Genomic DNA, 24,700 nt, shown 5'->3' on the forward strand with positions numbered 1-24,700 from the left:
TTAAAAAAAAAAAAAATTGCCAGACACACGACCGTCCCCTGCAGTCCTGTCCCCGCCCGCCCCACCCTCCCCCCCTCCCGGACCCCGGTCCGGAGGAGGGGGTCCCTGGAGGGGGCCGGGGCGGGACCCCGTCCGGAGGAGGGGGTCCGGGGAAGGGGGCGGAGCCTGGAGGGGGAATTACCCCCCCAGACCCCGCCCCCTCCCCTGGACCCCCTCCTCCGGAGGGGGCCCTCCCCCACCCCCCCCCGGGACCCCCTCCTCCGGAGGGGGCCCTCCCCGACCCCCCCCCCAGGGACCCCCTCCTAATGAGGGGGCCCCTCCTATCCCCCCCCCCCTCCCCCCTGGGACCCCCTCCTAATGAGGGGGCCCCTGTAACTCGGGCCCCCCACCCCAGGACCCCCCCAGTGTGATGTTGGGAAAGCCGGAGCCCCGGCGGTGTCGGGCGGTGTGTTGGACTGCAATGGGGGGATCCGCAGAGCGGCTCCGGCCCCGTGTGGGGACCCCAGCGAGGCCGGGGGCGCCGGGCTCCGGCCCTCAGGGCTTTATTATTGCCCGGCACCCCGAGCCCCGCGCCTGCGAGAAAAGCAGGAGAGTGGGGAATGGAAAACAAGAACAGGGGAAGGGAAAAGAAAGTGGGGAGAGATCGGGGTGTGCAGGACAGCAGAGGACGGGGCTGGGGGGAAGGCAGGCTGGAGGAAGGAGCGGGATTGAGGGCGGGTGGGGAGCGACTGGTGGGGGGGAAGGGGGAGCTGGGAGCGGGCTCAGGGGGGAGTCCGGCTGGGGAGGGAAGGCAGAGGATGGGAAAGTAGGGTAGGGTAGGTAGGGTAGAGAATGAGAGAGGGGCGGCCGCAGGGGGGGAGGGAGGGGAGGGCTAGGGGGGAGAGGGAGGGGGGGGGTTTGGGGGGGGGGGAGGGTGTAGGGGGTGGGGGAGGGGTGGAAGGGAGGGTAGAAAGGAGAAATACACAGAAATACAACACAACCGAAACGCAAGAGAAAAGAAACGCAGAGAAAAAGAGATATAGGGCCCCGGCCAGCAGCAACCTCCCTCACCCAACGCCGAGGAGCAAATGGCTCCGCCGTGCCCTCCCCGCGCCTTAAATCCCCCAAGGCCCCGCCCCGCGCAGCCGCACTGGGGTCCCTCACACCTGTGCAGGCCCCGCCCCTCGCACCTGTGCAGGCCCCGCCCCCGGGGCCCCGCCTCCCCCCCGCCCCCCGCCCGCCCATAAATCCCGGCGGATCGACGCCTGTCCCGTTTCCTACGGGGGATGTTCATCTCGGGAAGCGGCGGGAGCGTCGGTCGGAGCGCTGTGCGGAGATCCGGATCGGGGGCTGCTGCTGGTGCTGCGCGGGATCCAAGCTGCTCGCGTGGGACCGGGATGGGGATCTAGGCTTGCGTGTTCGCATCCTGGTCCTGCCGGTATTTCCTGTGGCAGCTGGGCCAAGCTGCTTCTTCCTTGGCGAGCAGGGTATGGGTGCCGGGACCGGAGGATCGAGGTAGGATTGGGGCTGGGGTCGGGACCACTATCGCTGCGGTCGGGAAAAGCCGCTTCAGGACAGGCGCTGCCGCTCCGGTTGCGGCCAGTGCGGGGCTGGGTCTCGCCGGGGCTCCAGGCACGCTCCGGCTGCGGCGGCAGGGAGCCGGTGCCGTGCCGCTGCCATGGCCGCCAGGAGGACGACGCTTCCCCGGAGCAGCCTCTGGATCACGGCTGGCAGCGGGAAGGACACCGAGACCGCCCGTACCGGCCCCGGGACCCCATGGGCATCGCCGCTCGCTCAGCGCCGCCGCCCGCCCCGCGGGGCGCCCCCTGGCGGACACGGCGCCGCCCCGCAGCCCCCCCGGCCCGGTAACGCCACGAGCGCCGCGCTCCCCTACGAGCCCCAGCGCCCGCAGCCCCTGCTCCGTGCCCGCAGCCCCTGCTGGGGGCTGCAGCTTCCCAGCCACGAGCAGCCGCTCTGGGACGGCCGCTGGGGCCGAGGCGTTGCTGCTCCCGCTGCCATTGTGCCTGGGGTGGGACTGGAGCCCCAGGGAAACGCTAGGAAAAACCCCATGGGTTAAAAAACCAGTGCAAACGATTTGTTCTTTATTTCCAGAGCCGTGAGAATCATCAAGTCAAATGCTGAGAAGTGACTGGCCCAGCTGTGCATCAAACCCAGAATTTTGGCCTTCTCAGCACCCTGCTCCAAACACCTGAGCCAATCCCAGGGCTGTTCCAAAGGCCCTGTGTGGGATGGCAATGACTGCTGCCACTAAGAGAACTCCTCTGCAAATGCAGCTCCTTCCCTTCTGCTACTGCTGCTTTACACAGCAGCCCCTGCAATGGCTGTGGGGCAGAACTGGCTGGCACTCAACATGGCAGCACCAAACTCTTCCCCATAGCCCTGATTGTTCTGCCCTTGCCAGGATTTCCCCAGCAGCTGTAAATGTGCTCCCACAATGTCCCTTTGTTTCCCCAGGAAGAAGCCAACAAGACAAGCCCTGAGGGTTACCTTGTTCCATGGCCAAAGCTCTTCTGGAGAGTGCCGGGGGGCGTTGCCTGCAGGTGAGTGTTGCCAGCTCCAAACCATGCTGGCTGCTGAGGCCAGGGCTGTTTTTCTGGCCCAGGGGCCTCGGTGTCTCCTGCTGGCTGCCAGCCGTGCTCCTTGGTGTTCCCTGGCTGTGTCCCAGCTGGCTGGGAGCGCAGGGCAGGAGGAGGCCAGGAGCTCCTGAAAGGCAGCAGCACCTCGTGTCTTTGGCATCTGCAGGGGAGGAGCTGTGCCTGCACCGTGGCTCCTGGGCCAGGGGCTGCTCTGAGCAGGCCCCTGGAAATGCTTCAGCCCAGACAGAGACCACCAGCAGCCCAGCAGGACCCCAAGGAGCAGCTGGCATTGCTGGGAATGGAGGCACGGGCCCTTTGCAGAGGGGCTCAGCAGCAACTCCTGGCTCAGAGCTCCCACACAGCTGCCAGCTGTGGCCCAGCCACCCCAAATCCCTTCCCTCCTCCCCAGCCTGAGGCCATCGGCCATCAGCAGCATTAAAGCCAAGGCCATCTTCCCCCACAGGTGTTCAATCCCAGGCAGCAGCCCTCAGAGGTACCTGAAAATCAGTGGGATGGAGTTTGGAGTTTTCCAGGGATCCAGCTGGAAGTGCAGAAGTGATGGAAAGCTTTCCCAGGTAGGTGCCACTGGAGGTGTGCTGAAGACAAAGCTGTGCATCCCTTTCCTGAGAGAAAAGAATTTGTAGAGGCCCCTGCTGAGGCTCTGAAAGGAGCTGAGCTTCTGCAGGGAGAGATGTCCCCCCCTGGGCACAGGGGCTGCCTCAGCTCAGGCTGGGAGCACATCTGGCCACTGCCTTCTCCTGCTCTAAACCATCCACTGGATCTTCTCCATCCTGGAGCTCAGGGGGCTGAAATGGGCTCCATTCCAGGCAGCTCTGGCCAGTGAGCCCAGGGACACCATTGGGCTGAGGGTTCTCAACAGCCACTTCTATGGAATAGAACCTTGGCCTTGGCCCTGTGCTGCTGAGCTTCCTTGGAAGCTCTGCTGGCTCCTGACACAGCTGCTGTCCAAGGCAGCAGTTCTGCATGGGAATGCCCCCACTCCATGGGGCACTGGGAGGTTACTGCAGCGGGAATGGAGCAGGGAATTTGGGGCTATGGGTAGAATTCATCAGAACTGGCACAGCTGACAGGGAACCCCAAATCTGGGCACCACACAGAGAACAATCTTTGTCCTGCCCTGTCAGCTCCAACCCCTGGGCTGAGAAGTTTTGGGAATTAAATGGATGGAATGATACAAACCACAGCAAGTGGCATCACCCAGAGGGACAATCCAGGTCCCAGACAAGTGCTCCACAATCCACTATGGGGGAAAACACCCTGTGCCTGCCAGGAGCTCTGACTCTGCTTCTCTACCAGCTCCTGAGCAGTGTCAGAGCCACCATGAGGGCCTTAAAATCCAAACAAACCCCATATCCCACACAGTGAATAATCCAAATAAAGAAATGCATTCTTGTCATCAAAGCTCCAAACTGTGTCAAGAGCTCTGCCAACAAGTTAATGGGATTCCCAAGAATCTCATGAATGCTCTTGGTTTCAGTTTTATGTATTTTTAATCCCTCAGTGGGCAGCCTGTACATCTTATCCTGGGATTTAGAGGCTGAGCAGGGCTGGCTTTGGGTTGACCCCCACCTCTGGCCCCAGCCTGTGCAAACACACCTTGTGCCAGGCTGGGTGAACTCATCACCTCAGCGTTTCCCTCCTAAATATCCCCTCCTTATCTCTCTGGAGATTCACTGACATTTTGCCCAAACCATGCACTCCTCACCTCCATGTGGCCTCCAAGTGTCCATTCTGTTCCTCACAGGTGCCCTGGTGCCACCGTGTTGGTCCCTTGGCCTTTCTCCAGCCCGAGGCTGCTCCTCTGCTCGCTCTCTGCAGTCTCATCCCACAGGGATCCTCTTCTCCCTTCCCTGCTGGCTGCTGCCAAGGAAGGAGGCCACAGGGAGTCTCCAGTGCTGCCCCCTCAGCCCTGGAGAGTCCTGGCTGTGGGCCCGAGGGGCCTGGGATTTCCCAGGGAAATTGTCTGCTGGTCTCCCTTCAATGACCTCAGCAATTCCCTCCAAAATGCCACCTCACTGCCCCTGACATCCCCTCACATTCCATTGCCCTACACAAACAGTTCTTGGATCCCCTCTAGATCACACCAGGTTTTCAGCCACATGAATGGCATCACCTGTGCCCACTGCTCATTATTCACCCAACCAAAATCAAGAGCAAATGTTGGTTGGGCTTTAATAACAACTTGAAAGAACTTTACAGCAAAATAAATCACCTTTTTCTTCTGTGGGTTTTTTTTCCCTTCAGCTGCTGGGCTTCCCTGTGAGGATGTGTGCTGAGCTCTGGGTGGAGGGGCCTGTCAGGCTGAAGGGCTGTGGGTTTGTGTTCTTCTCCCTGGGCATCAGCCACTGCCCCAATCCCTTTGCCCAGGCTGTTCCCTGTGCCTGTGCTCAGGCTGGGGCAGCACAGGCAGACGCAGCTCTCAGCACTCCCTGCTCCAAACACAGCTCTGGCCTCCGCTGCAATCTGGCTCTGCTGGGAGGTTTGCTCCTAGAGAAATCCAAGAATTGCTCATGGCAATGTGGAGAATCAATCTCCACAAAGGGAGGTAAGGAATAAAATCCTGCTCTGGGAGCCCTTGGGATCTGCAGGGCTGCTGAGGGAAGGGGACATTCCCTGCCTGCAGTGCACACAGCCCCACCTGCAGCAGCCAGCCCAGCCTGCCAGCTGGGCTCTGCCAGCCCCTCTCTGAGCACCCTCCCTGTGCTGCTCCCTCTCGGTGCCTTTGGCAATCCCAGCCTGAGCCTGAGCAGCCCAAAGCTCTGGCTGGCAGCCCAGGGACAAAGGGACGCTCCCAGGGATGGGGCACATTCCCAGCAAACGCTCCCAGCAGGGCCCAGAGGCACCCCTGGAGCTCCTGGCTGGGGCTGGCAGGAGGGCACAGCCCCCAGCTGGGCTGGCAGTGACAGCAGTGACAGCAGCCAAGTGCCACGCTCTGGTGGCACAGCACAGACACCCAGGCCAGCACTGCCCGTGGGAGGGGCACAATGAATTCTGCTCCCTGTGCTGCCCCATGCCAGCAGGAAAGCTCCAGGGGCATGGAAACTCCTGCCCCTTCCCCCCAGCCCAGATGAGCACTCCTCAGCTCCCAACACCCAGTTCTCACCTCCAGCCTGCTCCCGGGGCTGCTGCCACCTTCCTGACAAGGTGCCAAAGGCCCCTGGGCACAGGGCTCCCTCTGTGTCTCAGGGCTTGGGCACGGCAGGGACCAGGCTGCTCCAGCAAGGACAGCCTGGAAGCAGAGCAGATGTCCCAGGGCTGGCAACGGGCTGGGGACAGCAGTTCTGAAACCCAGAGTGCTGAAAACAGCCCCCAAAGTGTTCTATGGTCACACCTTGAACATGGCTCCAAAGGGCAGCAGCTCTGGTGCCAGAGCAGCACCTGCACCATTCCCTGTGCCAGCCCTGGCTCACTGAAAAACAAAACAAATCAACCACACCCAGGCCTTGTTTGCACAATTCCTGATCCAAACCTTCACCTTTCCTGCCCAGCACTGAGGCAAATCTGACACAGTATTGAGAAGTGGCCTTTGCTGAGAGCAGCCATCATCCCAGTCCTCCAGCCTTGGCAAGATTGTGCAGTGAATGGACCTCAGCTCTACTCCTAAACCTCAATTTCTGTCAGTTTTTGTTAGAGAGATACTGGACAGGAAATCATGCAGCAGAATTTGCAAATTGCACAAGGAATAACAAGGCCCAGAGCAAAGCCAACCACCCCCATCACTGCTGCACCCCAATTCTGGGAGAAATGCTGATCTCATTTCTAAATACTGCCCTTCCCTCCCACTCAGTCCTTCCCTGCACATCCCTGCAGAGCATGGACTCCATCTTTTGCTGCCAACAGCTCCTCTCCAGCCCAGAGCCCACTGCTCACAGACACAAACTGAGCAAGCCTAAGGCAATGTTCCCAGCAGCAGATGCAATTCCTGAACTCCCTTTTCCCTGGATTCTGAGCCCTTGCAGGAAACTCAGCTCAGCCCAGAGTCTGTTCTGCTTTCCCAGAGGGAAATACAGCCTGATGGGCCCCAGCTCTGGCACCACATTGCCCTTGTTCCTGCTGCCCTGGAAAGGCACAGGCAAAGCCAGTCCCTCAGAGCCCATCCCTGGGCCCCAGGAGAGCTGGAGCTGCTCCCAGATGCCAGGGCCCTGCAGGGCTGTGCTGACACGAGCACAGGCTGACCCCTGTGCCCAGCACCACCCCTCACTCTGCTCCCACGGCTCCCAAATGCTGCCAGCCCTGCCCCTGCCCCTGTGCCAGGGCCGTGCCTGCCCCCAGCCCCAGCAGAGGCTGTCACCCAGCCCTGCAGCGGCTGCCAGCCCTGGCAGAGCTGGGCATGCACTGAGAGCTCCCCAAGGAAGGCCCAGAGCAGCCCTGGGCTGCACAGACAATGCCCAAGCTGCCCTCAGGGCACAGCCAGCACCACAGCTCCAGCAGCCCCAGGGAACTCTGGCACTGCCTCTGCACCTCTGCCCTTCTCCAGCAGGCACAGCTGGGGCTGGGCTGGCAGCAATGGCATTGCCATGGCAGCTCATGCCAGCAGAGAGGAAAAGGGGAGCCCTGTGTCCCTCTGACTCACCCCACAGCGTGGGCAGGACCAGAGCCCTCCAGCGCAGAGCCCTGCTGCTGAAGCCTCTTGCCTTTGGCTGCTCCAAGACCAAAGCTTCGGGCAAACATGGGAGGAGTTGGATGATTTTTCCTGCCCTGAAAGAGAGGAGAAAAGAAAATTAAGTCCACTGTGCAAGTCCAAGGATCCCAGCTCTCATAGCTCTGCTCTGCTGGCTCACTATGGGGTTTTACCCAGGAGAGGTGACACCAATTCAAACACAAACGTGTCCTTTGCCAGCACTTTTATTCCTGACTATTTCAGACAATGAAAGGATGCTCATTTTTCATCTTGCATTCTCTGCCTCATTTGAACAGAACCATTTTTATCCCAGAGCCCACGTGGCAGCCATTCCATCCTTTCCCATTGGACTTGGCACAAAGGAAGGGACACCCGGGATGCTGCACCACAAGAAATCCCAAAGAGAATCCCCTCCAAAACCTCCCAGGGAAAGGTTCTTTGCTTTTGGGACACAAGAAAGGCCTTGGGCCATTTGCATCCACATGGAAAGCCCACACTGAGCACTTACTTTTAAAGATGTTGCACTTGAAGTTACAGACATGGAATTGCTTTGGGATTTGGCATTTCCTGCACCCACACAAACACATTCAAGGAATTAAGTGCAGAGTCCTGAAGTTTGGTTATTCCAATGCTGTTTTGGTAGTGCCACTTGACACACCAAAATCCACAGCAACACTTCAAAAAATGAAAAGCATTTCACCCCCACAGCCCCCTTCCTTTCCATTTTGCAGTTTTGGGCTCCTCTTAAGAACAGCTTGAAGAAAAGAAGAGAAAAGGCCAGGACCTGCTCCCAGCCAGTGCCCCAGCCACCTGTTTGCCAGAGATTCTCCTTACAGCTGATGGCTTTTCTAAGAAAGCTCCAGCTCAGCCTTATCACAATCCCCTGGCAGCCCTCACCACGAGCCCCAAAGGCCAGGGCACATCTGTGTGCTGCCTCAGGAAGCTCAGGGGCTCTCTGGGGGACAAAACCTGGTTTGGGCCCAGAGCTGACTCTGCTCCCTGCTGGCTGAACTGTGCAGCTGTGGGATGCAGCTGGGTGCTGCAGGGCAGAGTGTGTCACCCTCTGTGCCAGCCAGGCTCCAAAGGCAGCCCTTGGTGCCCCAGCAGCGCTGCTGGAAGCGCTGGCAGCGCTTGGCACAGAGGGGATGGAGCCTTCCCACAGCTCTGTGCCCTGGCACCGAGGCTGGCACAGCAGAGAGGCCGATGGCAGCAGAACAAACCCAGCTGGCTTTCCATGGGCACTGATGGGACTGAGAGCCCCAGGCCAGAGCTGCTCCCTGCCCAGCCCAGGAGCTCCCAGTGCTGCTGCAGGGCACGGGCTCTGAGGGAACCCTGCAGCTGGGACAGGAACGCAGCAGCGACAATTCCCAGGCACAAAGAGATCCCCACCTGCTCCAGCAACTGAACCTCTGGGGCTCAGCCCCACGGGCTGTCCCTGCTCCAGGCAGGAGGAGCCACACAGCCCCCGAGGCTGGGCTCACCCCCTGCCCTGCCAGCAGGAAACAAGGGCTTCATGAAGCTCTGGGGACACCTTCTGTCCCCAGAGGGCTCTGACACAACATCCAGCAGTGTGGATCTTTAATAAAGACACCTCGGACCTATCCTTGCCACACACTCGCCTTTGTTATTGCCTCACAGTCTCTGCTTTAAAATGTTTTGCTATTACAAGTGTTTAAACAAGACTGACCGTGAGCCCTGCACCCTTGCCGTGCTCCAAGCCCGAAGGCAGAGCTGGATATCCTCACACTCATCCAGCCTGAGGGAGCTGCTGCAGCATTTAAAACATTTACAAACCACCCCTGCCCTGAGGCTGTGCAGCCCTGGGAGGTGCCTGGGTGCCAGCCCAGCATTAGAGATGGGACATCAGGAGAGCGAGCAGACAACGCCCACTGCAGCCTCTGCACTCTCAGCGCTGCAGCTGCACGATCCTCACTGCTCAGCGACTCTCAGCTCTGATTCCAGGACTCCCGCCAGGAAACTGAGGGCCCTTTCCAGATGCAAATCCCCACAGAGCCACTGCTCTCCTCTCCACCCACCCTCCTGCTCCACCTTTTACCCCTTTGGTAGCCACCACCCCACCCAGGACACAGAGGAGGCTCTCGGGTGCCAACTGAGACCCAAATCGATCCAGGTGCCTCAGGAAATAAATACAAACAAACTCGTCCCTTCTAGGCTAACAAAATGTCCCGGTGCCCAGTTCCTGTTTCCTAAGGCAAAATCCACGCATCAGGGGAAAATGGCAAGTCCCAAACCCAACCAAACCCGGTTTGGCATCGGTTTCCATCAGGACCGTTCAGGTTTCCCAGTGCCCCTCAGCTGCAGCCACAGGAGCAGCTTCTCTCTGGGACCCAGGGGGGTGGGCACAGGGACACCCATCCCGCTGCTTCCCGGCAAACAGAGCTCAGCCCAGCCCAGAATGGAACAGAACAAATGCAGTTCTTGCCCTTGCCATTTATGTTTGAGCTCTGGCACGCTGTTATTGAGCACAAAACTCCCGAGAGGGGACAGTCTGTAACTACTGCTCTGGATCAAGGATAATCTGTCAGTTCGTGTATGCACTGCACAGCTTTCATAAACAGCACTGTAACAGATACTATTTTAGACTGTAATACTATAATAGACTATAATAGAGACTGTGAAATGTTCAAATGCTTTTACACGTAAGGAACTCAGAAAATGGTGTCAGATAATGAGGTGATTTCCCACAGCTGGGGACAATCTTATCTGAAACACAAGATAACAGAAACAGAAACCAGAGCACTGAAAAACAAAGGAAAAATTTACTGACCCTCGTTATCAAATAACGAGGGAGTGAAAATAAAACAGGATGGCACTACGGGAAGAAATAAAGTATATTGGTTTAATCCACAAGATGGCACGAAGGTTCAAACCAAGCAAAAGAACATCTAAACTGAAAAGGACTCTTGGAATATGTATAAACTCTAATGAATATGCACACCCCACTGCAATGGAACAGAATCTAGAGAACACGGTTTAAGGGAACCGGGTGCTCCTGGCAAACAGCCAAGCAGCCCAGCGCTGCCTTTTATCCCTTAACAAACGTGTAAAAATTCTAGAGAGTGAACTCTGTTTCTCACCCAATAAAACGCTGTTCCCGCAGCTGGGACGAGCCCCAGCTTCATTCCACGGCACACGATCCCAGAGAGCCGCAAGGCCCGGGACAGAGCCGTGCCACCCGCAGCGGGTCCCACGCAGCAGCGCCCAAAGCAGCCCCGGCCCCCTGTGGGTGCCCCCGGCCCCGGTGCCCCCGGCCCAGCTCCCTCCCCTCCGGCCGCTCACCTGAGGGCACCGCCCGCTGCCTCCCGGCGCTGCTGCCGAGCCGAGGGCATTGTCCCCGCTCCTGGCCCAAAGGCCGCGTTCTGTGCTGCAGGGCGCGCTCCGGGGGACGCGGGGGCGGGCAGGGAGGGTGAGCCGGGCTGAGGCGGCTGTCCCAGCGCTCTGTCCCCTCACGGGGCTCAGGCCGGGGAGCGGGGCCCAGCCAGCGGCCGCCATTGCAGCGCGGAGCAGAGTCAGGTAGGGCCGAAGAGCCGAGTGTGGCCGAGTGGAGCCGACAACAGCCGAGTGTGGCCGAGTGGAGCCGGCGACAGCCGAGTGTGGCCCAGTGGAGCCGGCAACAGCCGACTCTGGCCCAGTGGAGCCGACAACAGCCGAGTGTGGCCGAGTGGAGCCGGCGACAGCCGACTCTGGCCGACAACAGCCGAGCCTACCCGAACGGCCGACTCTGGCCGCGATTTGCCGAATCCATCCGAGCTTAGCTGAGGTGAACTGAACGGAACGCGACGGAACCGCGTTCAGCCCAACCGAACTAGATAAGCCCGACCGAACTAGATAAGCCGAACCGAACTAGATAAGCCGAACCCACCTGAACATTACGTCGTCGCTCACTCACCCATCTCTCAGTGTGGGCAGGCACCCTCAGCTCCAAGGAGCCGTGCAGAGCGAGTGCTCCGTCCCTTGGGAAGCACGGAGTGATCAGCCCCAGGGACAGGAAAGTACAGACAAATGCCGTGGTCAGCCCTGAGGATTCAGGAGGATTCCGAGCCAGTGGCCCAGAACCTGCCACAATTCTATCTACAATTGCAATGTAATTACGGTGGGACAGTGCAAGGCTGGAGTTCAGAGAGCTCGGCCGTTCCACCGGGGCTGGGGACATGACTGAGGGGGTTTTGTGTCAGTCTGATGGGCCTGAGCAGCATCGAGAACTAAAAGGAAATTTGACAGAATTGTTTTGAGATGGATTGTCCCAAAACCTTGGGCTGCTTCTAGGGGGACAAAAGATTGAAAAAGCTTTCTGTTGAATTCCTGTCAGAAAGTCCAGACCCACTGGTTCAGCTCTGGAAGGGATGGATATGATGCACCACAGAAAGAGACAAAACCAGAAGGGTAAAAAGATCTATCTCCCATCCTTCCCCAAACACGCTCCAAGGAAAAAGTTTCAGACAATGAAATAACAAAGAACTGGTTTCTACCTCTGGAGTTCAGTCCTGTTGTAGTGTGTTTTTATATTTTGTAATACTTTGAAGTCATTTTGTTTTGTAGCCCCATATTTTTCCCAAATGGTTTATCCCAGACTGTACCCCCCTCCCTTTACCTGTGTTATCCCTTTCCCGGCATGAGATCATCCCCAAACCCCCACCCTGGCTCTCTGTCAATCACTCAGCCTCCCATCCCCTCCATGCAGAAGTTTCGGTCCAAGTCATCCAGTGATTAGCCAGAGGCCAGGGGTCAGCCCCCCGAGCCTTGCCCCATACGCTGTCCTGTATGTCTATGCCCCAGCATCCATCCCTTAGGGTCACTTAGTGGTTGGTAAAATGTTATCTGCTTTCCGTTTCCACCTCCCTTTAAATGTAACCTTGGCACATCTCCCTGGGGCTCTTGGCAGGAGGCCCCTGAGGTGCAGGAGCTCCTTTGGGATCCTAATAAAACCTTGGATTAACCCCTGCTAAGAGTCGGCCCTTTATCATCTACCGCTGTTTCTGGTGTCTCTTGTGCTGCACAGGGGCCCAGCCCAGGTGCCCTCAGCACCCTCGGGGCACAGAGAGTGTCTCCCTGCCAGCCCAGGTGCCCTCAGCACCCTCGGGGCACAGACAGTGTCTCCCCCCAGCCCAGGTGCCCTCAGTACCCTCGGGGCACAGAGAGTGTCTCCCCCCAGCCCAGGTGCCCTCAGCACCCTCGGGGCACAGACAGTGTCTCCCCCCTGTCGGCCGTGTCGAGGCTGCCCCCCCACCCCGGTGTCTGCTGACTCGGGACTGGCCCAGGGTTCCTGAGAGGCTCCCAGAAGGACCGAGACAGTTAACAATGAGCTAGACAGATGAGATTATTATATCTGACTGGTTTGAGAGCATATTTCTCTGTAAAAACAGCTAAATGCTTAAATATGCAAAGTTTTTGAAAACAAATTTAAACAAACAAGCCACCTGTTTGTAAATACTTATTACACAGCAGAAACCTAAAGGGAAAAAAAGGACCTTAAGGGTAATCTTAAACTATCCCAACACAGGATCAGTAAGAAGGTGAAAAACAAGTATCAATTTCTAAATCTAATCGAAGTCCACTATAAATAAAACTAACTACAACGTTAAAGGCATTTACTATGTTAAGTAAAGATGATATTTTGCAACATTTTTGCCCCAACAAATCTGTTCTGGGGAAAAAAAAAAAGCTGCACTTAGTTCCCAGCTAGAAATTGCTTTCTGTGTTTGGTTTCTCACACCTTTCTATTTTGACCCTTTTTTTCATTCTTTAATGGAAAAAGCCCACATGTATTTTCCTCTTTACCTTCTGGACACATGTTTAACAGTCTTCACTTAAGTTCTTACATAGAAGCAGCCAGAAAAAATTCTGCAGTGACTTACCCCAGCTTTGGGTGGTTTGACCGAGAAAGGATCTGACGAGCTTCATTGGTGTAATGCTTACTGAAATACCTGGAGGTGTAAAATGTTATTTTAAATTCTTTGAAAAAAAAATACTGTGCTCATGTCAGCATTAAAATCTGTACCTTTAAACTAAAGGTGAAAATTATCTTTTAATTGGAAAATGGCACAAAATGAAAACCACGGAAAAGGCAGCAAAATAAACTATATTCAGCGTGAACTAATACTGTAAAAAAAAAATCATTGTGATCTGAACATCAAATATGAAGTTCAACCTAGTCCAAAAAGTTAGCTTAGCAAAGATTTGTAAACTTGTCTGTTGTTCATTACAGCAGGAATTTTTAAAGCTTTTGACAAGTTTGGTACAATCTCCTGACTCTATCATAAGGCAACAACAAAACAAGGTGTCTTGGGCACATTTCTGTCCCTTCCCTCATTTCTTACCTTACCCAAGCCCATCACATGTTTACAGTGTGCAGCCCCTAGAGATGTTGAACATGATACTTTCTATTTGCCTCTGCTCAGTTTTTATTGGAAATAGCATTAACAGGAGAAAAGACAGGCACTGAAAATGAGTTACCAAGAGAAAGGAATCCTTCTTTCACTTACAGCAGATTGAGCAAGCCCAGCAGCCCCATTCCTCTGAAGTCTGTTTTAGGATCCTCGCCCTGGAAGCCGATGTCGCACCACTGCTTGCTGATTCTGGCCCTCAGGTTCTCGTGAGGCATCAGCAGGTTCCAGAGCTGCACAAACACACGGCCCTGTCAGGCTGCCCAAGTGTTCCAGGGACAGAAGGCAGAGCCCTTGCTGTGCTGCTGCAGCCTGGAACCATTCCCCAGGCACTGAGCAGGGCACAGTCTGCAAGCTGCTTTGTTCCCTTGGTGCAACCTGGGCTCTGCTACAATGGCTCACTTCAGCAGTCATGGAAGTTATTGTATTTAAGATTAAGTGGGGTATTTTCCCTTCACAGACAAAGATGCTGTGTGGATACCAAAGAAACAAAGACTTGTTTCACTGCAGAAATGAACTCATGCATTATTTTGTAATAGGACAGCTATAAACTGAAATATAAATTCTCAATGAATACTCATTTAACATATCAGTGCTGGGGCTTCCATAGCAAGCTGAGATAATGATGAAGTTTTATCTTCCAGCACCAAACTACATTCCTTGATATTGACTGGGATGCAGTAATAAGAAAAAATTAATGTCTTTTTTATTTAGTAATTAGTGGTTTACAAAGTTAGACATGTGCATAAGGTTATAAATCTTTTTAGTAGCGATTCTTCAGTGATGCATCACAAACTCATTTTTCTACATATGTATTGTTATGTCTGATTTCACACAAAATAACTCCACTGCATGTAGCTCTAGTTTTTTTCTCTGAGGTTTTATTTCAATGTGTCATTTCTGCAGTTTGCAGTTCTGCTTTGCAGTTTGTGAGTAGAAAAGAGCTTTAAACGGGCCAGCTGGCAAGAATGCTACCAATAAGTTCTTTCAAGGTGTTGGACTTAGAAGGGGAGGGAAACCAAACAAACAGGACATGTATTTTAAAAATGATTTCACCTCAATTAACTGTTCCTCGTGTTCTTCATTCTCTGAATCATATGGGACCTTCCTTAGGTTCTCCACAGCCAAATACAATTTTTTATAACCTGATATCTGTAGCAAGGATATTTGCAAGTTTGTCTTAAACCTGAAACAATGACAAAATCTCCATAGAGGAGATTTAAATAGGCCTACTCAGCCATAAATTCTAGCTTGAATTACAAAATAAGACCTTTCTTATGTAAACACCAGAATTAGGAAGTGCTTTGTGTGTACCTTTACAAACTACAGCCTTTATGTGCATCTTTACAAGCTACAGCATACTGTAGTTAAGTGCACTTACATACTTTAAACATCTCTAGCTTATTCCAGTGCTGCAGTCAGACACTATTGCCTTCACACTTATGGGGAAGAAAAAAAAAAAAGAAAAAAAAAAGGCAAAAAAATAAAAGCTCAAATCAACTCCATAGATCATCCTGACCACTGTACCTTCACCCACCCCCAAACTTATTGTAAGTCTAAGATGCAAAAAAAAACGAGAAAAAGAAGAAATTTTGATCATTCCGTGTCACTCACTAATTACTTATGCAGATGAAGGCAAACATTAATCAGGCATCACTATATTCTCTCAAATATATCTAAGGAATTATACAGTTCTTGTAATCAACTTATGCAATGATCATCCCAGTTAGAAACACGGAGTAACAGAAGGGACTTGCAAAGCAGACAGACAGTAATGCCAAACCCACGTGAATTAAACTTGGCAAATTGTTTTCTAGAACTGATGACAACATAATCACACTTCATTTTCAGATTTCATTCTGAATACTTGTGTTGAATATAAACATGGCACCAGGTTAAGCAGCTGGAAGAACATGGAAACAAGTGAGAACAGAGAAAGGTCTCCAAACACACCTTGTGTCCTTCTGTCCAATCTTCTTTTCTTTCAATACATCTCTGACACACTTCTCCACTTCAGCTTCTTCAACGTGCACAGCATTTCTTAAAACCTGGGCAGTTAACACAGCAGAGGACTTCATGAGGAATGAAGACTTTATTATAATAATCAAGTCTAATAAATTATCTACTTTATTATTACTGCTCAGCCTCTCTGTGTCTGTTGTGTGTATTATTTGCTCCAAGAGGAGAAGGGTCAGTTCAAGGCAATTGCTTACAATGCACTGCCTCAAACTGCATCTAAAAGATCTGCAATAATTACATGAGAGGGTGATTTGTACTTTGTCAGGCTGTAAACAGCAATGTTACATAGGAGCTGCACAAAGAATAAATACAAAGCTGGAGAGTTGCTTGCTCTAGGTTCCTGCTTGCTTTCAGCTGCTGAATTATGTTTTCCTAATCCAACTGAAACAAGTGCAGCCAAGAAAATGTTCCTGAATTAGAAGACAGGTAGCTAACAAAGCTGAGATTTCACTGAAACAAATGTTGGAAGGGCCATGGCATTATTGTTGAGAAACCTTAAATAAACCCAGCACACAGAACACAAAATTCCAAGTTCTCTCTGTCCTTTACTCATCTTGAGTTTGCCCCTCTCAAAAAGTGAACGCATGTGTTATTTTTCTGGGATCTATCTCTGAAAAAAGGTTTTATTACGCTTTCATCTCTGCTATCTCTTACCTTATTTTTTGATGATTCCAGTGAATGTTCTGCAATATGGAAAAAAGTAGATTTCACTGTTAAATGGAACTGTTTTAAATAATTGTCAGTAAGTGTTCTTGCAGTATGTAACCATTATAAAATTCTGCATCCCTTTTATACATGTTATAAAAAATTAATCAACCTTAAAATCAACAGTTTATCAGGTAACAGAATGTCTTAATTTACACAGATTTTTTTTTTCTAACTCTTCAGTACAACGCTGAAAGTAGATTTGGATTTTTTAAAGCATCAATTACATGTACAAAACAAAGACAAATTTGAAAAGGTGTCAGGAGAGAAATATGTCAATTGATATCTTGCTGTTTCGTGTTTATTACTGAAGAGTAAGGAAGCATGGTCACTTCCACAGTTTATTGTAAAACCACAAAAATGTTCAGCAGTTTCTTCAATTGCTATTTTTGATCAAAATTCTGCATCAAGCAGAACTGTAAGTTAAATCACTCTTCCTCACCTCCAAGAAAATCCATTTATGTCTATACAATGTCAATTGTTTTAGTAAAGGAAGGTAAAAACATATACCCAAAGTGATGGGAGGACTCTAGTGAAGTATGATTTCTGATTTGCTTTTTGATGGCACTGGAATTCCCTCAGCAAGGAGACAAGGACGCTGGTGCTGGCACTGATTTAGAGCTCTCACAGGCTAGCTGGGCTGGCAGGAAGGTGACAATACAATTCTGGGGATGCACGCCAGGTACCGGTGTGCAAGCAGGAGGCTCAGGGGGGCTGGATCGCTCCCCACAGCCCCTGCGAAGGAGCAGGAGGGGGCCGATCCCTTCTCCCGGGTGACAGGAGGACAGGGAACGTCCTCGGGTGGTGCCAGGGGAGGTTCAGGTTGGATATGAGGGCAAATGCCAGCACCGACAGGGTTGTCAAGCACCGAACAGGCTGCCCGGGGCAGTGGTTCAGTCACCACCATTCCCGGAGAGATTTAAAGCACGGGTGCATGCGGCACTGGGAGACACGGTTTAACGCTGGGTTTGTTCGGCAGTGCCGGGTTAATGGCCGGAATCGATGATCACGGGGGTCTTTCCCAGGCTAAACGATGCCGCCACTGCTGCCGCACCCGCCGCTCCCGAGGCGCTCCCGCGGCCCCGGCCCCTCCATTACCTACGCTCAGCGTCCTTCGCGCGCCCGCCTCCGCGCCGCCCAGGAGGCGCTGCAGCTCGCACTTGCCCGTCAGCAGCCGCAGGACCCACTTGAGCCAGAACCGAAAGTAGTTGCTGTACAGGAACCCCCAGACGTGCGCCCACATCTTCCGCGGGGCCGGCGGGGCCCGAGCGCGGCCCGGCCCCGGCCGCGGCCCCCGCGCGCTGCCCCCTCGCGGCCGGGCCGCCGCGGCCCTCAGAGCGCGGCGGGCAGCGAGCGGGGCCCGGCCGCGGCCCGCGTCCCGCCGGAAGCCGGATCCCGACCTGGAAGCGATCGCGGGCACGGCGGGCGGCGGAAGTGGCGCCGGGGAGGAGGCTTCCCTTGGGAAGGGGCTTCCCTTGGGAAGGGGCTTCCCTTGGGAAGGGGCTTCCCTTTCGCCGCGGCCCTCAGCGGCTCCGGGCGCGGCTGCTCCCTCGCCCGCTGCCCGCCCGCCTCCTGCCCGCCGCGCCGGGCAGCGCTGTCACTGCTGCCCGCAGATCCGGGCTGGGCTGAGCCGACCGTGAGAGAGACATCGAGTGCCCGTTTCAGAGTTGCACAACCCTTGGTGCTTCATCCACAGATAATCCACAGATCAAGCGCTCCAACTATCAGAACTTTTTCCTATTTGTACATTTTAGCAAACAGGGATTGCTGTTCGTTGGCTGCAAGTTACACAGTTCTTGCAATACTAATCGGTATTCTGTCTGCTGCTGGTTAATGCTCCTCTCACCTCTGTGCTCATTAACCCCGGGCTCCGTCTCCCTCCTGTGTAGCCGGTGCTCTGTGAGGCGGTCGGGATCTGCCCCTGCCGCAATTCCCTGTTACCCAGTGGGAGCCGATTTCAGCACAATTACTTAATTACCTTCATTTGTTTCTTCCTCACCTTGGGAGCTCTGCCCGATGTCCCTGTGGCCCCTAAATTCTGCATTTATTGTGGGCACTATGGGCACCCACTTTGTCCACAGCGGTGCCTCCTTCTTCCCAAGCTTTGTTAACCTCCCCTGGCTCGGAGAACATTGAAGCCTGTCCAGCCCTAAACCTTAACAAGACAATTCCACCAACGAATAATTTTTGGTAGAACACGTGGACATCACCTAGAGCTTGTTGGATGCTCTCTGTTTCACGACTTAAATCTCCCCTCTTGCTGGTTAGTCTTGAAAGTAGATAAAGCTCAAAACACCAAAGGATATTCTTTCTTAAGAAAATTTTTACATATTCCACATCTTGCAATAGTTGGGCTGGATGATTTCAAGGAGTGTGTTACCGTGGATCTTGCCTTGCCTTTGCTGAATGAAGGTTCAGCCTGAGTGTTCCATTTAGTTTCAGTCACTACTGCCATTGTATTACAGTTTATTGTTTCAGTAAACATGGGTTGAACACTGAATTGTATGCAAAATTTGGAGTGTTGTAAGGGAGCTGGCAGACTTGCTTGACTGCATTCTGATCTATTTTTTGATGCGTGGAAATTGAACTTACTTTTACACTAAATCAAAAGGCACACAGCAGGTCTGATGGCCTATGTCCCACAGAGGATTTCAGAGCACAGACCAGCTTGCTTGGCATCCTCTCTCTGGGTTCTGCACTCACAGGGGTGCAAGGTTTCATGTGGGGAAGCCACTGGCATGTGAACTTCAATTGTTTGCATGTCTTATTCCTACACTTCAAAACTGTGAGGAGAGCTGGTGCCTGTTGTATGTTCAGAGGCAATGTAACTGCTTAGTTGTAATGCAATCTGACTTTCAAAGCATTGGGGCATTGTGTGAAAATAAGCTGGAAAGTATTTATCTCTGTTTACAAGTATTCTTGGTGACAAGAGACATCACGATTTTATCACATTACCTCTGTATAAGTTGTTCCAAGGTAGCCAAACCCCAGGAAACATGTAATTAAAAAATTAAAGATCCAGTGCCTAAGAACTGGTAACAGAAACTAGAGGAAAGAAATTTGTCTGTATGGCAGGACCTGGGTGTAAACTATAGTTTTTCCCACCTAGTTTGTAGATGAAACAATTCTGAGCAAACCCTCAGGGAGGAGAAGATTGTGCTGTCCCTGCCATCTGAGAGCTGGGCAGCTGCTGTGATGTTCAAACAGAGCTGGGCTGAGCCCCTCTTGTCAGAGGAGCCCTGGCTACACCAGCAGCTGAAGGGCATCCCTTGGGTGTTGGGAAGGCAGAGGAATTGCAGCCATGTGAAGAAATGTCGGGGTGGTCAGGTCCTGACACAAGGATTTCACTGAGGAGTTCATTCAAGTGTGAGCTACTGACATTTTAGCAAGTCCAGCAGGTGCATCCCTGAAGTGTGGGTGTGAACAAATAACACAGGGAAGTTTCCAGCTGATGAGACTTTTCTTGATTTTTAATACCAAAATTAAACTGTGCTGCTGATTCAAGGGTTTTACTTTCCATGGGATCTTTTAAGAGATTAAATAGCTTCATACCAATATGAATATTTTTCATTATATTTATGCTTAAACAGAAATTACATTTTGTGTGGAATGTTAAGAACCAAAGTAACTTTTACTATAATTTTTGGAATTTGTTCCCCTTTCTATTGTGATTTACTGTAACAATACATACACACAGTACAGGATTATTGTTTTATCAGTTCTTTTTGCTTCCAGTCTCCAGGACTGATGTGGAGAATATCTGGCGTTGACAGAACATTGCACAACACTTCTCTGTGACATAATTAGATTTGTTGAGGTAAGCGTGGCAGATTTTAAGGTCTTGGTTTAAATTAAGCCCTTCTGAAATGTGAGTTTAAAAGATGCAAGCTTTAGTCTTACACTTATTTTTGCTTATATGATGTTTCCTTCACTTGAAATCTGTATTTTAAAGTAAAATCTGTAACCAATTAATGATTTAAAAATATTATAGCATGCTTTTTTGACTGTTTTTTTCACAGCTTTTTGTAAATTGCAAGACAGCAAGCATGTTTGATTTTGTACAAATGTTAGCACTTGAATCATGCAAGATGCTTCTGTATCATCATGTGCAGTCAGTTCATAAATTATATTAAGACAGTAAAAAATACCATGCAGTAGCTTAAAAAAAATCCACCTTCCTCTTGTATTCAGTATTTGCCTTCAAGTTTTACTTTCACAGAGATTTTGGTTGAAGTAAAGATCATAACCTGTTTACTTTTTAAAATCCCATTTCTTGGGTGACCAGCAGGGCAAATATCCAGCAGCTGGATCCCTCTCTGGTCAGAAAACTTTCCATGGCAGCAGCCATTACCTGTTATTACTGGTGGTTATTCTTTGCTCCTGTACCTTTGCAGATGAAGGACATGGAAAATAATCTACTGCTTGGCTCAGCCAGAAGCCTGGATAATGTCAAATATTTATTTAATGTTTCTTTTATCTACCCTTGCTTACACATGGATGTGTGAAAACAGTATAAAAACATGGAGCAATCATCTGAGCAGGAAGAGACGTTCACTTCCCAAGCACAAGGACCAGCTTAGGAGCTCTCTCTTGCAGGTGAGGAGAACCAGCCCACTGAATCCCTTGCTTGGTGTTGAGAATTACAGGTTATTCAGCAAGGTGTCCTTCTCTGGAGTCTTTGTAAAGATAATCCATGTGCAGAGATGCAGGAGGGCTGCTGATGGGAGGGGAAATTGCTCTGAAACAATTGGCAGCCCCAGAGCCCCAGCACAACTTACTCCAGTTATACACAGCTCCTGAGCATGTGAAATGAGGTATGGAGGGAGCCCTGGGAGGGAGACACTGTGGAAGCATGAAGCAGATGAGGGACCCTGTTTGCCAGTAGGTCCAAGTGCCGTGGAAGTTCATGGCAGTTTCACTTGTGAGATTTCTGATTTGTTTTTTTGAGGAACACTTAATGCACAACCTCATTGAAAGTTAATGACCTGGTCCATGGAGTGAGCATCAGGTAAATGATCCCCACAGCTCAGCATGGCTGAGGAACTGTATCTGCTGCCTTAATAAACAAACAACATCAAATGCAGTCAAGGGCAGCCTCCAGGGACCTTCCCCCCACACTGTGTCACTTTGTTATTCGTTTCTGGAAATACATCACGGTCTCATCTTTTTTTTTCCCCCTTACTTGCTCTGAACATAAGCTAAAATGAAATGTGTGTTAGATTTCTGTTAATCCTATCTTCAGCAGCCCTCCTGCTTGACCACATCATTTACATGTTCATTTTAGCTTTATTACAGATAGAACACTCACCAATAAAGATATTTTATTCATTACTTGGGGGGTGTTTAATGCTCATTTGTTCTTTTTAGTTCTTAATCTCTATTTTACTGCAAATGTGCCAAAATCTACATTGACCCCCCATCAAAATTTGTGCCCTGAGCTTTTAGTTTATTAAGTGGGAGAGGGGAATGGTGATGGGGAGGCAGTAGAAGAGGATTGTGTTGTGATTGCACTGCATCTTATTAGCCAATTATAAATGCATATCCAAAGTGTTGCTTAAAGAAGATTTCTCAGTAAAATATTTCAATGGCACAGAAACAGAAGGTAGGGGGAAGTTCCTAAGAAATGGAATAGGACAGGAATAATGAGGTCTTACTCAAGGCTTCACAGCAATTCATGGAGCCACACTGAGATTTTTAGTTCATGCATATACTGACGCAGGTTACTAGCAGTCTCCTGCATTTTTAATGAATAATAACATTTATAATTCAGAGTAATTAGTAAACAGAGATATAAACCCATCCATATCATAATTCAAACACAGCAAGGTCATGCTAACCTTGCCAGAGCAGCAATATTCAATTTGTGAGGTCTAAAATTTCCAAAGCAGACATAGTTCTACTGTTGTTAGTATAAAGAGTGGCATATAAAGGCAGCATTGATATTAGGACTCCAGCACACCTGTGTCAGGACACATCTGTTGTAGGATTTGGCATTGCTTTGCACCACACCATTCATTCTGCACACAAAATGATTTGGGGGTTTGGTACAAAATGAGGTAAATTGTTAAGTAAGCAAACGGAGAAAGGGAAGGAAGAGATGCTGTATTAATAATACAAGCATATTTTTAGAAAACAAATTGTCTAGATTACTCCAGGGTAGGCAAGGTAATGAATTATATATGCTAGTAATACATTAAGAAGTAGATAACAGTTTAGATAGCAAAGAGCTTTCTGCTTTTGAGAGCCACCCAAGCCCAGTCTGATTTCTGAAGCTGTCCTTTGCATGTTTGCAGCACAGAGCAGGAAAGCATGTTTTCTTTGTCACAGCTGTGAAATGAAAGGTAGATTTGTGAGCAGGTAGAGAACATGGCAAAGCAAAAGCCACTAAACACCTGCTCATCAGGTATGAGAAGGAGGAACCATTTGTCTATAAAACATGGGTGGTTTATTTAGAACTGTGTTGCTGTAAGTGGTTCCAGGAACCTTGGTGAACGAGGTATTGTTCCCTTTATAAACTATTGTTGTAGGAGATGTATTCTAAGCAGTGACTATTCTTTTGTTTTCTTATGGATTGCTGAAGACCCAAAAAGGCAACAGGTGTGTGTGTGTGCCTGAATGGAAAGGCCCATGTGTGGAGCCAGGTACAATGGCTGCAGGATAATGCTGTTATCAAGGGAGAGGTACCAGTGCACCATTAGACTTTGATCCGCTGAGATTGTGCACCTGCTCGCCCTCCTTCCTCTCTAAAGGTGAACTGAAAAGCTTGGTTTATTTACCTGATTCTGTGACTGTGCTAAATGCATGTATTAATTGGACACAGCTTGGCTTCCTGATATAATCTTGCAAGCAATATAAAAACAAATGCCCCATTGGTTTTGAGCGAGTCAAATAATGTTCACCATTACAATGTTGTGCAGAAAGAAATTCACATCACGAAAGGTTTATGTTCAAAAAGGAGACAGAGGAGTTCTGTAACTTTATTCATGAACAAAGGGAGAGGCCATGAGGCATTTCCCATGGGGTCTCTCCAATTGTTGGAGGACACAGCCCCCTTATTATCCTGATTTTCCAAGCCGCATCACCCTCTTGCTTTCCCCACTGGTTGAGGTACCTGGAAGGTACAGACTTCCCAATTCACCCACTACATGTCCCGCTTTGTGTGCACACACACATGCACCACCCCTTGCATAACATAGTTTTATCAAGTCTTTATTCTTTTCCTCGAAGTTTGGGAATTAAGCATGACCTTGGCTGAGCAGTAGTCCCTGTCAATGAGTAACATTTTCTGAAACTGGTAGTTGCTCTCGTTACTTCCTTATCTACAAGTCTCTGGCCCTAGCTACCAGCAGATTCACAGCACTTGTTTGTAGAGACACATTCATCTTATTCCTTTCAATGTTATTGTGAAATACAAAGCTGTGTTCCGTGTCAGGTACAAACAGGCGACGTGTGTATTTGTGAATGTGAAATGTGTGGACCCCGACAATGGGAGAGCTGTAAATTCTAATAATAACTGATGAAAATAAAGCATGGAAAAAGGCCTTTGAACCTATCTTTTGTTTGCAATTAACCCTGGTTGATTTAGGAGCATTGGAATTAAGGTGTTAAAGATGTTGCTTTTTGCTTGCATTTAATCCATAAAAAAGCTCTGCAATAATAACCTTTTGAAGTATAATTTTAGAATATTACTGGTATCCTTGAAACTATAGCTTTGGAATATATATAAAGGAAATATGCTTATCTCACACCTTATGGAAGCAGAGAAAAACAGTTTGAGAAAGGAAGATGAACACCACCTCAAGGATTTATGGTTTCGACCAAAGGGAAGCTGGACATCACTGTTATTAGACTGATAGTCTCTGCAATTAAAAGGTGGGCACACATCTGGGGAACTGGACTCCACCAGATGGGATTCGTCTTTCTTCTTTCGGAAACTGGACCATCACCATCTGGGGATACTCCTTTGAAAATACATCCTGAGAAATTCAAATCACAATAGTGTATAGAATTGTGATGTAATAATTTGGAATAAAAATTGCTGATGAGTAAAAATTAGAAATAGACACTGCTGAAAAAGCTGATGAGTACCCCTATAAATACCTGTAAGCCTCAATTATCGGTGTGCAGTTGGAGGGAAAACTTCCCCCACTGTACCCAGCGCTGTATTGCTCATACTTTACCATATTAAATAATAAATTGATTGCTGCTTGAATACTGGCCTAGTCAAGCTTCTTATTCATAACATTACGACTCCGGCTAAACAGCACCTGCCCAAGTGCCGGTCCGAGACGTTTTTGTCGCGGGCAGTCGATCCTTGCGGCAGCCTTGGGGTTTTTCGGTGCGGCTCCGAGCCT

At 50.6% G+C, this 24,700-nt stretch overlaps 1 protein-coding gene and 1 long non-coding RNA gene across 5 annotated transcripts; one reads left to right on the plus strand and one right to left on the minus strand.

Moving 5' to 3' along the window:
- Positions 1-2,052: 2,052 nt before the first annotated feature.
- Positions 2,053-17,748, minus strand: LOC129120325 (ELMO domain-containing protein 2-like). 4 transcript variants are annotated; one of them, XM_077176681.1, is made up of 9 exons: positions 17,445-17,748; positions 16,296-16,324; positions 15,576-15,670; positions 14,679-14,808; positions 13,722-13,855; positions 13,095-13,163; positions 7,171-7,295; positions 3,074-3,199; positions 2,053-2,703 (listed from the first exon to the last, which is right to left on the minus strand). In XM_077176681.1, exons 1-8 carry the CDS (start codon positions 17,587-17,589, stop codon positions 3,081-3,083), a joined length of 846 nt encoding a protein of 281 aa, XP_077032796.1. In that variant the 5' UTR covers positions 17,590-17,748; the 3' UTR covers positions 2,053-2,703; positions 3,074-3,080. The 4 variants fall into 4 exon arrangements, with proteins under 4 accessions (XP_077032796.1, XP_077032795.1, XP_077032794.1 ...); XM_077176680.1 differs by having other exon boundaries at positions 2,053-2,736; XM_077176679.1 differs by having other exon boundaries at positions 2,053-3,199.
- Positions 17,749-17,795: 47 nt separating this feature from the next.
- On the plus strand, positions 17,796-24,558 carry LOC143693897 (uncharacterized). Its single transcript, XR_013181881.1, has 4 exons — positions 17,796-18,609; positions 20,082-20,163; positions 20,858-20,942; positions 22,927-24,558. It is a non-coding gene; the product is annotated as an uncharacterized LOC143693897 (long non-coding RNA).
- Positions 24,559-24,700: the final 142 nt, after the last annotated feature.

Source organism: Agelaius phoeniceus, chromosome 4, assembly GCF_051311805.1.
Source record: "Agelaius phoeniceus isolate bAgePho1 chromosome 4, bAgePho1.hap1, whole genome shotgun sequence".
NCBI lineage: Eukaryota > Metazoa > Chordata > Aves > Passeriformes > Icteridae > Agelaius > Agelaius phoeniceus.